Genomic DNA, 16,737 nt, shown 5'->3' on the forward strand with positions numbered 1-16,737 from the left:
AGTGTGTGTGTGTGTGTGTGTGTGTGTGTGTGTGTGTGACAGAGAGAGTTTGTGTTCTTAGCTGTAAAGAAATAACTGACACACACAGGCAAAATGACTTGGGGGAATATGTGATCTCAGCAAAGGTAAATGTTGCAGTGGAAGGTTTTCAGTGCAGCAGTCTCCACACAGGAAGTGCATGGTGAAATGCAGGCTCTCATTAGGCCAGCCCTAAGTGGCAGGTTAGGCTTGGAGCAATCCTCAGGTTTTGTGTTAGTGATGTTGTCACTCCCCCCTTTACCCCTACCCCCCACCCAAGTAGCTTTCTGTCCGAATGCCCAGACCTGGTGTGAAACACAAAGCTCTCATTCTCGGAGGTTGACACAGTGACGGGGGTGACGGTGTGTGACGGGGGTGACGTTGGGAGAATGCAGTGGCCCAGTGTTTTTCCTCAGACTCTTCGGTCCGCGTTTAAACGGGGGAGAGCAAACACAGTCGCATGGCGTTTATTTTTAGATGTCAGGAGATCGAGGACTTGTTCCTAAAGCTTACTCATCCTCTCCGTCTCCTGCTCTCCTAAAATCCAAATGTAACACACACACACACAGACACACACACTGGAAGTATTATTCGACTGACTTCGAATCAGATCGGTCTCACATTTGGGCCTGGTCAGTTTCACACAATTTACTTATTAAGCCACAATTCTTTAGAGAGTAAATTAAATGCTTTTACACAATATGCCACAACTGTCTAAAATACATTGAGTACAAACTGGACTGGATACTCCAGTTAATTCCAAGTGCTCTTGTTTTGACTCATATTAAGAGATTAAGAGATGTCATTTGTACCTCTCACAAGCCAGGGGGGGAATATGGCTCTCTCAGAGAGTTAGTTTATTGAAGCAGTGAACTGCTTAACGTTTAATGAAAGTGGCGTTGGAATGTGAGTGTGCGTGTGTGTGTGTGTGTGTGTGTGTGTGTGTGTGTGTGTGTGTGAGGTGAGGTGTGAGGAGAATGAGCTCATTCACTCCATAGTGCACCATGCTCAATAGCCACGTTTGTCCCTGTGAGTAAACACAACACATACACACTCACACACCGTGGAATGCCTCTAATGTGGCCTAAAAACAGCCCCGGCTACTAATTCATGTGCGCTCGCGGTGTGACAATGATACCATCTCTGATCAGGCGGAGCACACAGACACACACACACACAGACACACACACACACACACACACACACACACACACACACTGGGTCTCACTGTCTGGCACAGGGGCCTAGTGTTGGTCTCCGGGCAACAACATGAGGTTTGGCCCCTTTCACCAAAGCCATGCAGACCAGACCTTGAAGTGGCCAAGCTGACGGCCTGGAATTTGAAGATAATCAGGCATCCAATGCCTACAGTATGTGTGTCCAGGTATATTAAAGGAGAACTACATCCTATTTTTTTTTACATTTTTATTCATTTAGCAGACGATTTTTCCAAAGCGACTTACATCTGTCAATTATATTACACGGGCATTGTTACATTGTCCTGGAGCAACTCGGGGTTAAGTGCCTTGCTCAAGGGCATAATGGTGGAAATCCACAACTTTTCTGGCTTCTGCATGCTAGCCCAGCTCCTTAACCACTATGCTACTACCGCCCCAATTCCTGATACCGCCGCCTCCTCAGACCATGTGAGTATGTTTGCAGCGAAACAGTTTGCACGTTTGTTTGTGAATTTGAAAGGATTTCTGATCAGAGCAACAAGTTTCCAAGAAAACTTAAACAAACTTAAACAGAAAGCGATAAATCCAATGACAGAATGGAGCATATATTTATTTGTGTGAATATGTTATAGGGCAATTCCATGGAAAATTAAATTTTTTGTAACATCCATAACGCCAATAAAATGTGATGGTATGGTATGATGTGAATGATTACATGATATTTGAACATTTGCTATTTTTGGCTGAAGAATGTACATGAGAAAAAATGCACAAAAATGTAATGTTATCATTCACATCATACAAATGCCAAGGCATTTCACTGGTGTTATGGATGTGACAAAAAGTAAATTTTCCGTGGAATTGCCCTATACCATATTCACATAGCCTACAGAACAGACTACCATTTTACAGAAGTTTTACAACTTAACGTCAATTCACTACTTGTTAAACTGTACAAGTAAATTGTCTGTAAGCTTATAGCTACATACAAATTTTACAGTATTCTACAGCCTACAACACCCAGCCCCAAAGTGACACCCACATGGGCACATGGGAAATAAAAGGTAATTATCAGATCATCCCTCAGAAAGATGTTCCCTTTATCTGCCCATCTGGGTTCAGGACAGACTCTGTTGACAACTGCAGATTACTATACAGTTGCAAAAAAAGCCTCATGTATTTGGCCTGACGGACTGAGTAACAACACAAACCAGTTTCACCATAGTGATGTCTGCGGTTGATTGAAGTGTACCAAAATAAGGCTTTAACACGCGCAGGGATCCCAGCCAGCCCAGCCCTGCCCAGGTGAGTCACCGCACCATAGCTTACATTTCAGCCCACGCGTGCGCTTTCAAAACGCTCTATCTGCACCTTGGTGAGGTGTTCCCACACGACCAGTGCGCTGTTTGACGGTCCCAGGTATGCACTGCCTGTCTGTCTGTCAGCGGAGCAGACTGTTGCCAAGCAGTGCAGGTTGCCGGGAGAGAGAGCTTTGTGAATGGAGCGCTGTCACTGCACCTGATTGCTATCGGCCCGAAAAAATCACACACACACACACACAAAAACACACACACACACACGCACACAGACAGGGGGATATCTCTGTCAGACCAGGTAAAATTCCACAACTGCATGTGACGATGTTCCAGTCACTAGTTTTCTCTTGCCCTGCCCAAAATCTCAGACCAGCTCATTAGTGGACAAATCCAGATTGTTCATTAATGGATTTGTTGGAATACCTGTTCTGGAACACCACCTACATAAGTTACACCATGCAATAGTTTTCATGGCTTTATAAATACATTATTACATACCAGCAGTCAGTTTGAGTCTGATACTGCAAATAGTCGAATTAAGTAGGCCCTTTAAAAGTCCTCTAAAAGAGGGGTTCATTGTGACATCAAGCCATCGCTAGCCAGTGTACATTAAACACTAAAATTAGCAGAAGTGTTTGTCTTTTAATTATTGACGACTCCCATTTTCTGCCATCATATGGAGCCCATCTATGGCGAGCTCTCTTTCCCCTGTAGCTTCATGACACCATTGTTTAGGATGCCCATCAATGGCTGATTCTAATTGTAGGGAGGGGTGGGTAGCACGCAAGCATGCTATAATTTCATCTGAAGAATATGAGCTTTATTTAGCCCTTGTGGAGTGGTTAGGGGGCAAACGTACAGAAATGCAGGCCTCTGCGTACTGATTGGCTGCTCACTCAGAGAGCCGGGGCCCAGTGGCGACCAGGCGCTTTTATGTGGCTGGGCCGTGCGGTCCTGATGACGGGCTCGGATGTGCTCCCTGACCCAGACCATAATGGACAACTTTTGCCCGCCGGAAGAAAATTACAGCCCTTCTGGAATGTTCTGCAGTTGTTATTATTTTTCTGTCTTATAAAACACAGGAGTACATCGCCACAATCCTGGAGAAGAGAAAAAAAATAAAACCATGAAATGGGACCCCCCCCCCCTTTTATATTTATTTATACATATTAAAAGGTTTGATGTTAACCAGTCTCTGACTGTGGTAATGCTGCGAGCGGGACGTGCTGTATATCGGACGGAAAAGGACGGACGATTTGAAGTGCGTTTTAAACTCACGCTATTGTGTGCAGGGTTCACGGTCCAGTCAGGCCAAATTACAGACGTCCAGCAGCCTGTCTCCGAGCCTGGCTGTGGCGTGGCCTCCTCAGCCCTGGTGCAATAGTGGTCACTGGTCAGGGGGGGGATTGTGCTTTGAGAATAAAAAAACAATCCCATGATGAGCCTTGGCTATGCTATCAAGAGCACACACAGTCCCTGGAGTAGTTGTGTTGGTCATAATTCACTTCACTTCTTAAGCAAACAAACAGGCCCAGGACAGATGTACTCCAGCACTGTAGCCGCTGACACCCCTGGGAAAACATCTGGGAGTGTAGAGCATTCAAAACAAAGAGTTTCCGCAGTTGCCCCAAACAACTATTACAAATCTGTTACAACCTGACAGTCAACATTTGAAGAGTTCAGATGCAAAAGCCTCTAAACGCCACCTCCGTCAAAAATTACGGTGGTGAGTGAATGCTCTACACACATAGTATACGTTAATCAAATAATTTAGCTCTTAGCTCTTCCTGGTCTGAAAGATCGATTTGTAGGCAAAAACCTATAGGAGACTGATGAAAAATGCTCATTTGAAGGAAAAGTTGTCAGACGAATTTAGAAGGTTTTGCATCTGCACTCTTAATTTTATGTTATCGTTGACCATCTGCCCTTACCATTGAAATAATTCTCCCATTTCAACACAAAGCTGATAGGGGTTAAGGTGAATCTAGCCGACTGGAGATTTCCAGTGGACAGTGGACATGTCTGGTCATGTTGTAATTCTGTCTGACACTAAGTGGTTAACAGAGTTGTCATGCCCTCTGTTTGCCTGCCTGCAATACACTAATTACCTCAGCTCTTGCAACAGCATGCAGTGCGGTGCTGTAAGTCTCTCTGCTGCTGGAGTTAACTGGCCTTCTAAACTTAAATCTTCACCAAGAGAGCCGCTTCCTTGGAAAAGGCGAGCGACGCCTCTGGCCCCAAGTGCATGAGAGCGGATGACTTCAAGTGAAAAATCAGGTCTGGGTGGCTTTGATATTTTTGGCCTGGTGAACTTGCGGCGAGGCTTAATAGGGGCAGCATGCACTCTGTGTCCTGCCCACAGAGGTCAGCATTAAGCTTAGCAGGTCTTGGGTTTGGCCGGGGCTCGGGCAGCAGCAGCAGCATCTGGCAAACAGCTCAAGAGCTCACGTCGAACGGCTGGGTCTTATTGCCGCGTCTTGCCCCCACAAACCGGCGGCCCTTGCCAGGATGACGCGGCGCGAGAGGCACGAGGAACAGGTGCCGGGAGCACCAGCGCTCCACCGGGTGAGTCGACTCGGTGAAGTCAGGGGCACACAGTGGGACCAGTCTTTCTCCATGCATTTGATGGACAAGGGGCCGCCATGTTTGTGTGGAGTGGGGGTGAGGGGTGGGCCCTTTTATTTTTTAGTCGAAGAGGGGGGATTTCACGTGTTTGAAGTGAGAAAGATAGGGATCTGAGAGTAACCCCCCAGTGTTAATGCCACAGGGGTGTGTGTGTGTGTGTGTGTGTGTGTGAAGTATGCTCAAATAACACAATCTCATCTGCAGGATCAAAGGAGATGAGAGGGAGCCTTAGGGAGCATGTTAGGCCCTCTTGTTGATCCTTCGTAAGATCTTATCTCTCTCTCTCACACACACACACACACACACACAGCAGCAGCAACAGCAGCAGGATTCAGCTACTTTATCCAGGAACAGAAATATATTGAGGTGTCTGGCGAGCAGTACTCTTGTGCCACTCTATCTCCAGTGCAGCATGGCATAATGTTTGGCCTGCACGCCCATGAGCTCACTATACTGGTGGCACCACAAGCCAAGGCAGCCATTAGCATGGAATACTACAGACCTGACAGATTCGGTTTTATACTGGTTAGTATGACAGCATATTTCAGAGGATAGTGCACAAATCTCTCAGGCATATCTTCAAACCAGGACCTGTCATGCAGACACGATCAATTGTGTGTGTGTGTGTGTGTGCCAATTACTGGTGCGTGTTAGTAATACTTCATTACTTCATTTATACCTTCATTACTTACATAGCCTTACGCACTTGGCATGGCACTGCCGCCCGCACAGAGGTGTGTTGGAGAACAATAGGAGCCCAGTGTAAGGAGGAAGTGCCCTCTGACGTCAGAGCCAACGCTTTACCCTGTCGTCAGCACGAGAGGTGCCCGCCGTGGGTGGGATGACTGCTGCGCCCGGCCTTGCTTAATGCTTAATCGTGCTAGTACACGGCACAAGTTCACCCACCTTCCTTCCTGTCATGTGGCATTGTTGGACAGGTCTTTGGGGGGGAGGTGCTGCTTGGGCCTTTGAAGTGATGGCTTTCTCTTCCCCTAAAGCGCTGTCTGTTGGCCTGAATGGCACTTGAGTGATGCCTCTGGTCTGGTTTGAGTCCCTTTAGAGGAGCAGATAGGGATCACAGCTGGACGAGCTGTCTGCTCTCCCTCACAGGTGATCACCTGGTGTCACCTGGGAGACAAAGGCGCCAAACTGTGTGTGTGCATGTGTGTGTGTGTGTGTTTGTGTGCATGTGTGTTTGTGTGTGTGTGGTTGGGGGGGTGGGCGGGGGGAGGGGTGCTGAGCTGTAGTTGGAGGGTGCTACTTTGACCTTTCACCATGAAGAGAGCCTGACACATCTTGTTTGAAGGCTGTCACCTCTGAAGTGGACAAATCTCCCTCTTACAGTTTTTTTTAAATGTTTACACACAAAACCTTTGCACATCACACCATTTTTGAAACATGTCACTCATCAAAGAGATGTAATTTAAAGACCTCAAACGGTTTTTCTGTGCTAAACAAAAGGAAAACATATATTCACAGGTGGTAGAGATGCCTTGCATAAGTCTGAATCTCTGATACACCTGTGTGAATCTCCTTTGCACAATTCTTCAATCAGCAATCATTCATTATCATAAGAGATACCATGTCTGTTCTGTGTTGCTATTTGCAAGAATGGATCTAAGGCACATTTAGAGAAAGTACTGTATTGCCTTTTGGTGAAGAAAACACTACAAAAGCCAGTCCAGGTGTTTATAGGTCTATTTCAATGAAAAATGACAAGCTGTAGTTCAATGAAATTTGTCAAGTTACATCTTAGGAGGAATGAATACATTTAATTTTTATTCAATAGATTTTTATCTTTTCACAGTTTTTCTGATGAGAAAAAATGACACAGACATAGCTAAACTCAAGGTTAAAACTGGCATTTTGGCCAGAGTGATTTTGTTTAGAACTGCATGTTAATTGTTTTGAAAATGTGATGCAAGAGTTGACACAAGCATTAAAGCGATCAAGAAAATGTGTTTATAACATTTTGAATGATGTGTTTCAATTATCTGGAGATTTGAGGCATTTTGCATTTTGTGTGAACAAAAGTTGAATTTTTGTGTGTAGAGTTTTGAGAAAAAGACTGTATACAGTTGTAAAGAAAAAAACGTAATATGACATGGAAAACTACCATGTAAGAGGGACAGGCATAATCATAATTCAAGGAAGAAATTTGTGAGAAAGCTTTTTTCAGAAGATGGCATTGATGGATGGAAGGTGGCATTGCAATCTCTTAGTAGCCTATAACAAGTTAAGAATGCCATGCAATATTAACTACTGCTATTCCCACCATATAATAACAACCTGAAAACCAAACCCTGCCATTTCCAGGTAAGTCCGGTTCATTCACACCCAACCTACTGTGAATCATTTCCTTTTAAACACTTTATTGATCATTTTAATGAATTAACCAGGACTGGACTATGGTTGGTCTTCTGCAAAATTGACGTCATAAGGCGTATTTGTCATTGTCCGTTATTGCCCAAGAAGCACGATAGAGCTCTGCTGACATCACTGAAATAACATGTATATCTAACCTGGCATCATAAGGGTGTAATCCACTGGTTCTCAAAGTGTGGGGCGGGCCCCACTAGTGGGGAACAGAGACATGGCAGGTGGGGCGCGAGGAACAGGAGGAAATTTGTTTTTTTGTGCCTATCTTTAATAATGCATTCTCTTTTTTGACAATGAAGATCATAGATTCAAAACAAAATAGCCACACACAAACATAGGAGTCATAAACAGACCGACATATGAATCAAAATAACATCTGATCCAGTGGAATGAGATGGGAAATGTAATGTGAAAACCAAAATGCGGAAATGTAACATTTTCCATTTTATTGGGTTGATGACAGGTGGGGCTTAAAAAAATGTTTCTCACTGCAAACAACACGTCCTATCTGATCGCAGCCTCAGGTTTCGTTGGCATTATTCAACTGTCTTTCTGTCCGTGTAGTTTATGATCCAGCATGATATGTCTGAAGTATTATGATAGTCCTGATGACATTGTCTGAGCAAGATCAATCAATTAACAAGTAGAGCATGTGTTTGTGTTTTCTACAGGTAGGATTTCAGTCCAGCTTACTGAGGCTCGGAACGAGACACAGTCCATTCCCTGCTGAAACTGTCAGAGTGAATCAGGAATAAATCACTCACTGAATTTCTGAGGAACTCTTTTTCTGCAATAAAACTGTTGGAGAGAGTATTTCACAAGGTCTCTCGCTCTGGGCTTGCATCCCTCCTGAAAGCCATCCAAGGGGCAAATAACACTGGGCGCTGACTGCAGGGAAACCGCAGAGAGGAACCCAAGGATGAACCCCTGCGTCGTAACCCAGCTCTGCATATCTGGTTGGCATTGGCTCTTCACCGGGTTTCCCATTAACCAGCGTAAACTCTCTATAAAGGCAGTGTGCTCGGCTTCATACTCAAACTCGTTAAATATCTCCTTTTAAACATCCTGCCCAGACCCCGAGACCAACTCACTTGATTATAAATAGCATCTTTGTGGGGACCATTTACAGATATCTTCATGTGGGATATATACTTCTATTTTAACTTTTACCCTTGAATTTTCCTCAACCAGAAAAATACCACTCACTCTTCCCCCAACCCCACACACACACACACACACACACATACACACACACACACACACACCACACACAACACACACACATAGGCTCTCCCCCAGGCAGCATGTGTAACCATCTCCTGAGTATAATTACGATGTTTAAAGGGAAATGATCTGTAGATTGCTAGCTTCTTTGTGTGCTATCATAACAACACTTATGGAATGGGGGTCGTCGTGTGCCGCACCCTTTCCCCACTCTCCCGTTTCTAAAGCAGCAGCATGTGGCTCTATGCATGTGTTTGCTCCTGAGTGTGTGGGCTTGCGTGAGTTTCCTGTGTGTCTGTGTGTGTTTGTGTGTGTTCACATGGCTTGCATTTACGTGTCTGTGTGTATGTAAAGGCTGTATTTTTAGCTGGCTCTGATGGTAAGCGGTCACGGAGAAGGGGAGAAAAAAGTGTGGTGGATTTCTGGTGGACACATGTCCCCACAGTCTTTCCCCTCACTCTCCTCTCCTCCTCCGCTCTGTGGTCGGACAGAGGGGGATGGTGGGGGGGGGGGGGGGGGCAGCCTCCAGGAGGACAACTGGGCACCCATGTGCTTGCAGACAGTGTCCTACAATGGAAACAGGGCCATGCACCTGCAATACACATATACACATTAATACACTATAATATAATACTTATTAAATAATTGTTAGGGACCAATGCTTCCAAGAGGTTTGAATTGGGGAGAAATTGAGTATTCAGCTGTGGTATAGAGAGACGCTAAGATAAATTAGACCACAGGTGGGATTTTAAAGGAAAGCTTTGTCTTTATAAATGTCTGAGTCTGCATATATGATCTTTTTTAATTCAGTGGTACATTTCAGTACCTGATCATGACACACCTTGCATTAGCCCACGCAGAGTGTGTGTGTCACGGTCACCTACATAGGATGAGTAATGTTCACTTGAAAAACCTTTAGCAAATAGCTGATCTAACTGTGTAATTAAAACCAGTAATCACCACTGAAACACACTGTACTGATTAATTAGACTGACACACCTTCCGCATCTTGAAAAAAAAAAAACGGCACATTTAATCTGACTAAATCAGTCCTTCAGTGTGATGATTTGTTGAGAAGAATTTCTGACACCTTGCTTTCTCTTCGAGATGTTCTCAAATCTCAGCTGCAGGTTTGGACAAAAAAGCTCTTAATGCAATGAAACAAAGCGGGAACAGTGAACACTGTCACTCTAGACTGGTCAGGAATAAAAGATGGGTGAGTCATGTCAGGTCACTACGCTCCTGTACAAAATAGCCACCTGCAGAACCTGACAGGCATTGTTCGTGCAGTTGTTTTAAAGGGCTACATTCACAGTATTAAATTGGTACTTTTTTTTTAATCTGTTGGGACAGTGAAGAGAGTGATCGGAAGCAAGAGGGAGAGAGGATGAGATCGGGAAAGGACTCAAACTTGTCAGACTCAAACTTGGGTGCCCGTAGGCACATGGACCTGAATATGGTATGGGCACTGTAGCCAGTACCACCAGCGTTTAAAATGTTTAAATGGCTCGAGTGATCTCCCAGCCCAGGGAACAAAGCCAAACTGACTCATATGATTGCATCACTTCATCCGGTCTAAAACTGGTTTATTAGTGCAAGTTCACTGGCTGTCCTCACTTTGTATCAACCCACCTGTTGGGTCACACATGAGCAGGTCACAAAGTTTATCTAGCTCAACATTCATAAACTGACCAACTTTATATTCACACTTTAATAGCACAGAACTTAAAACATGATGTACTGGACTCCAGCACCAGTATCTGCAGTAGGAAACCTGCTAGATGTGAGTAGGGTAACAGGTTCCTGTTCAGTCCCTCTTCACATTGCAGCCAACAGGCTGAAGTGTGTGTGTGTGTGTGTGTGTGTCTGTGTGTGTGTGAGAGAGAAAGTGAGTGAATGAGAGAGAGAGAGAAAGAAAGAAAGAGAGTGAGGGGCCACAGCCACAAGTGAATGAGTGACACTGATGTCAAACACATGTTCGCTGGAGTCCTACAGAAATAGACGGCCCTATTTAGAGGGATGGTTTGCATGCAGTCTCTCAACACTGATGTTTGCAATCTCAAAGCCGCAGCGGGTTTTTACGTGATCAGTAATTCACAAAAGTGGTTTCAGAAAGAATCCATCTGCCGCTTTTTTGTTTTCGCTGTTGCTATGCACATGTGCTAAAATATCACTGGGCAGTGGAAAAAAAGAAAAACAAACGGCACAAGGAGAGCAGAAACTATGCCGGGCGCCATCCCAGAATGATCATATTTCCCCAAAAGAGTCAAAACCCAAATGTTTTCAGTAGCAAAAGAGTAAAACCAAAAGTGCTTTTGTGGGCCATCAGAACGAATTAAGAGTTTTGACAAGTGACTCTCTGTCCCACAGCTGTTCAATTCTCAGTTTCCAGCAAAAAGGAAAGTCCTCCTCATAGTCCAAAATAATATGGATGACTAGACGCTGGGAAATGTGTGTTTGGCCATGGTGAATTATGGCACAGTTTGGGCTTCTCAGTGTTCCCATAAATATGGCACAGAAAGAACTACAGGTGTACAACTAGACCATTTAGAGAAAAGCCTCAGTTGTGCTTCAGCACAGATGGGCCTTTGATCACATGTGGATGGCTTTAGCGCAATGGAAATCTCTAGTACAACGTCACTCTGAGAAGATTTACAATGCCTTAATCATTCTGAGTTTCCCATGAACGTTCCCAAGCCCCTGAGCCAAAAAAGCAAAGGCTGAAACCATTCACCTGGTAGACTTTTTGTCTGCATATTCAACTTCTATACTACTACTTACACACTATTGTTATTAACAGCAACTTCTATTTTATATTCATACATTTTCAACTTCGTTTAAGTATAAGTATATATACTTTTTTATATACTCAGCACACAGTGATATGAAGCACACACTAATCCCGACGCAGTGAGCTGCCTGCTACAGCGGCGCTCAGGGAGCAGTGAGGGGTAAGGTGCCTTGCTCAAGAGCACTTCAGTCGCTTCCTACAAGTCGGGGTTCGAACCGGCAACCCTCCGGTTACAAGTCCGAAGCACTAACCAGTAGGCCACGGCAGCCCCAAGGCCACGGATGCCCCATTATCAAAGGGAGAGCCTGTGATTTTAGCAAAAGGTTGTTGAGATCAATAGCTAATAGATTCCACCCCTCCCTGTTGTGTTCCTAGAGCAACATATTGATTGGTTGGAACTGTTTATGGCTCCGAGCCACTATGTTTGCCTCCAAATTACAGAGATGTTGACCAAAAGTAAAGGCTCTTTGATTAGATTTGCTGACTGCATCATTAATAGCACCTGCAGGAAAAACATTCTCCTGATCCACCTGGTCCTGCCTGAGTCAGGCTGAATTGATGATACAGGAAGATGATACCGATTGAACACTCAAGACAAAACAGAAAGAGCAAAGACACAGACACAAACACACACACACACACACACACACACACACACACACACACACACACACACACACACACACAAAATGAAACCATCACATTCCAATACCAGAGTTTCAGGATAAACATAAAGAAACATGAGAGAGACTAAGTATCACAGCTCCTGCCAGGACAGACAGATGTTTGCCGGTCACCATGGCAGCATTTCAAACGTGTTCTAGAGTGCGTAGTCCCGACTTGCTCAAGCACCATTAGAGCGCTCCTCTGTTGGAGTGGCTGGTTAGTGTGGGTATATAGACCAATACCAGAGTAGTCAGATAACATCATAAACATTACATAACATTTGGCTGACACATTTTTAACTTACAACATGATATACAGTTTAAAGCTTTTTAAAACAATTCTCCCAAGAATTCTAGAACAATTAAAAACAATTTAAAGGTAGAGTACAATAAGAATCAGTGAGTGCTGTTTTTATACAGTCAGGTGTCAGTTCTAGTCAGGTAATAAGTGCTAGAATTAGCAAGACCAGCCTGAAAAAATCCCCATATCCCTTTCTGATAAACGTTAAATGCTGCAAACATGCCTGCTTGTCTGGAGAGTAGCCGCAGGGCCCCAGCTCAGCGCTCCATGAGAGGCTGTGGTCAGCTACACCAGACTGCCAAGCAAGCACCTGATCTGGGGCCAGCCTGGGACGGCCTCCTGTCTCCTGACATGATGGGGCATTCAATTAGAGCTGGCAGAATTAATGTGGTGACTTTGACACACAAATGCAAGTGAGTGTGTGTATGTGAGAGAGTGTGTGTGTGCATGTGTGTGTGTGTGTCTGTCAACATAATTCTGTGTGAGCATGCGTTTATGTTGAAAAATGCTCCCATCTAATAACACGAAGCCAAGCTGTTTTGAAGAGTGAGCATTGAGTGCACAGCTGTCAACTCAGCATCCCTGCTTTTGGAGAACCATGCATGGCTCAGATCTCGTCTCCCGGCCTGATGTGTGAGCTGATGTTGGAATGTTTAACATGGGTAGGAAATGCTGCTGGAGTGTGTTGCGTAAGCAGTGGCAGACTACCCTCGTCAGGGCTCCCTCTACAACGGCTCAGACTTTGATCTTTCCCCGGGAGTCCTGCTTCCACGGCAACGCGCAATCACAACACAAACGTACTGCGTGACCTGCTGCCTGCTGTTGGCTCTGCTGTTGCTGGTCGAAGATCCTCCGATTTAGTGTTTTAGTGCTTATCACGTAGAAAACATTGGGAAAGCAGTTATGAAAGTAGGCCGATGGCCAAGGCCAAACAGCAGTGCAAGCGCAAGTGTTTCCAACACAGAAGAGAAGTTGAGAAAGTCATGATCAACTGGCTGAATACAGTCGAGTAACAAGATCACTTTACACTGAGTCACTGTGAGTTGGCATCAGTTGTCTTTTATTTATCGAGTGTGTAAGTAGTTATTGGGCAAGTACTTTAAACAGTAGGCCTTTATTATTTGATTACGCATTGTGCATTTTATCAAAAAGTATAAGCAAAAAGGTTCTGGAATACATAGGCAGGCTATCACATGGACAATATACAGTCTACTATGTATTAGTCATGTAGTTTAGTGCCCAGGACTGTTTTCATGACAGCTGACTCAAAGGTTTTGAAATGCAACAGGTAAAGCTTTTTCAAATTGCAGATACATTTTCAGCAGTTTTGTGGGCCTACTGAGTTGGTCTGAATATAATTGTACATCAGGCCTATATGAACTGACATTAGCCTATTGCTCACAGACACAGGGCTACACAAGGATACAAGGAAGTTTATTGTCACATGCATATAGTTACTGGAAGTGAGAAATGCAGTGAAATTATGTCTGGTGTCAGCCTATGTGCATTTATGGGGGGGGATGTAAAAAGTGCAGTAGAAGAGGGGTTTAGTAGATTAAGTGGCAAGGGCTGCATAAGAAAGGTGAGGGAGGATAGGAATTGGGGGGGGGGGCACCAACAAGGAGCACCCAAGAGCAACAGGGGCAAGGAAAAACTCCCTTACCAAGGAAGAAACCTTGGGCAGATCCACGGCTCAAGGGGCTAACCCAACTGCCAGGGGTCTTGGTGTGTGTGTTGGGGGGATGACAGGGGAGATGGGATAGTGTGCTGTGTATGTGGGGAGAGGGCAGTGTGCAATATGTGTGTTGGAGAAGCTTCCTCATGAGACAATGTGCTGTGTATTGGGGGGGGGGGGGGGGGGGCAGTGTACTGTAAGTATGTTGGGGATGTGTGTTGGAGAAGCTTCCTGATTAAATAATGTGCTGTGTAGGTAGGGGAGGGGGGGGGGGGGGGCAGTGTATGCAAGTATGGTGAAGGGACTTACTATTGCAAGCAGAGTACTGTATGTATGATGTATGTGAGTGATGACAGTGAAGATGTGTGTGTGGGCGGGAGGGGAGTGGAGCAGTGACTGTGTGTGTGTGTGTGTAGTGTGTGTGTGGGTAGGTGGGGGCAGTGTGCTGTAAGTATGTAGAGGATGTGTGTTGGAGAAGATCCTGAAGACAATGTGCTGTGTATGTAGGGAGGGGGGGGGGGGGGGCAGTGTGCAGCAAGTATGTAGAGGAGGCTTACTGTAGCAAGCAGTGTGCTGTATGTATATGAGGTGATGACAGTGATGATGTAAGTGTGTGTGTTTTGTGTGTGTGTGTTGGGGATGGGGGGGGGGGGGGGGGGGCAGAAAGGCTAGGCAATCAAGGACATGGGTAGATAGATGGAGGAGAAATCAAAAATAATAAATAAAAAGTTCTATGGAGATGTGCAAAAGTTGGAGAAAGTCAGATGTGTGTGTGTGTGTGTGTGTGTTTTGACGTGTGATGAAATAAGAAAATAAATAAAAGGTCTGTAGTATAGGGAGAGGGATGTAAAAAAGTGTGTGTGTGTGTGTGGGGGGGGGGGGGGGGGTCATGAGTGCTGAGGAGTGAATGAGTGCAAATTCAGTATAGTGTGAATCCAGAGTTGGGAAATGTTTGAGAGTGCTGAGGAGTGAATGTGTGCAAAGTCAGTATAGTGTGAATTCAGAGTTCGGATGGCCTGGGGATAAAAACTTCTCCTGAGTCTCTACGTTCTGGCTTTGTGACTACATAGGCGTCTTCTTGATTTCAGCGGTAGGAATAATCCATTGTTAGGATGAGAAGAGTCCTTCAGAATCTTTTGGGCTCTTAGGAGTACTCTTCTGGAATAGATATCTTGTAGAGCAGGGAGTTGAGTTATTATAGTATGTTCAGCTGAGCGCACTACTCTGCAGAGTACTACAATCTCTAACTGTGGAGTTCCCATACGAGGTGATGATGCTACCAGTTAGAACACTCTCAACCGCTTGAAGTGTAGAAGGCCTTCATGATGGATGTAGAAACTTTGAATTTCCTTAGCTGACGAAGGAAGTAGAGTCTGGACTTCTTCAGAACATATTGAGTGTTAACAGTCCATGTTAAGTCTTCAGTAATGTGGACACCAAGGTATTTAAAACTTGTGACTCTCTCTGGTTGCCCGCTGATCATTAGTAGGGTGTAACTGTAGTTCTGCTGCTTCCTTTCCGCAGCCATTTCCTTGGATTTATTGATATTCAGTGTCAAGCTGTTAGATTGACACCACTGTGCCACCTCATCAACCTGATCCAAGTGAGCTGTTCATTGTTATTACTAATCAGGCCCAAAATCACTGTGTCATCTGCAAACTTGATGATGGAGGTATGACTACTGTTGGCTTTGCAGTCATGTGTGTAGATTACAGCAGTGGACTCAAAACACAGCCTTGAGGAGCACCAGTGCTGATGGTTAATGAGTCAGGTCAGACCCCCCACTCTAACCACTTGTGAACGGTTGGTGAGGAAGTCAAATATCCAGTGACACAGGGTGGTGTTCAGTCCTAAGGCCTTCATCTTTGTGACCAAGGTGAGAGTACTATCGTGTTGAATGCTGAACTAAAGTCAATGATTTAAGATATAGAAAAATATGTAGGCTAAGTCATATCCTCATAACATCACTCAATCATATCTAAGTAGCCTAGTAACATATTGGTATAAGCAGGGTGCGATTTGTAGGTGGGGATGGTGAGGATTTCCCCCCCTCTGGTTTTCCTATCCCTACCTCTGCTAAATTATTTTTATCGTCGGGGGAGACAACATTTATCCCCCTCTGCCCCTCATATTGATTAATGCTACTTCATATAAGTAAAGCGCTGCAACGTGAGAACAGTCTAGTAGGCTAGGCCAACTAACACTGTTCGCCAATTCACTAACTTAAGACTTCAGTGCCATCATATACAACGTTTTTTTACACAACAAATACAGAAAGGATGGAGGCAGCAAAAGTAGAGAAGTCATTTCAGATGGGGCAAGAACAAGGTGAATTTGTATGCTTGTCAAAACGTACTCCTACCCTGCATTAGAGGAGCTGATCATCATACCAAGCACACTCGCTGTTTAAAGTCATACACCACGGTAAACTAAAACTAAAATGTTACAAAGGTGGCAAAAATAATATAGGGTATTATTAGCCATGACATTTCTTTTGGGGGGGGGGGTTACAAACTTATTCAAAATCATCCCCCCCTCTGGTTTTTACACAAATCGCACCCTGGG

General features: G+C 44.7%; 1 protein-coding gene across 1 annotated transcript in view; it reads left to right on the forward strand.

The window, feature by feature from the left end:
- The window catches only part of eps15l1b (epidermal growth factor receptor pathway substrate 15-like 1b), a 104,705-nt gene extending 96,422 nt beyond the window's left edge, over positions 1–8,283 (forward strand). Inside the window, exon 23 of the mRNA XM_042095855.1 lies at positions 8,188–8,283. Coding sequence (XP_041951789.1) covers positions 8,188–8,246 — 59 coding nt within the window. The 3' untranslated portion in view covers positions 8,247–8,283. The remainder of the gene's footprint in view (positions 1–8,187) is intronic.
- Positions 8,284–16,737: the final 8,454 nt, after the last annotated feature.

Source organism: Alosa sapidissima, chromosome 1 (assembly GCF_018492685.1).
Source record: "Alosa sapidissima isolate fAloSap1 chromosome 1, fAloSap1.pri, whole genome shotgun sequence".
In the NCBI taxonomy this organism is placed as follows: Eukaryota; Metazoa; Chordata; class Actinopteri; order Clupeiformes; family Clupeidae; genus Alosa; species Alosa sapidissima.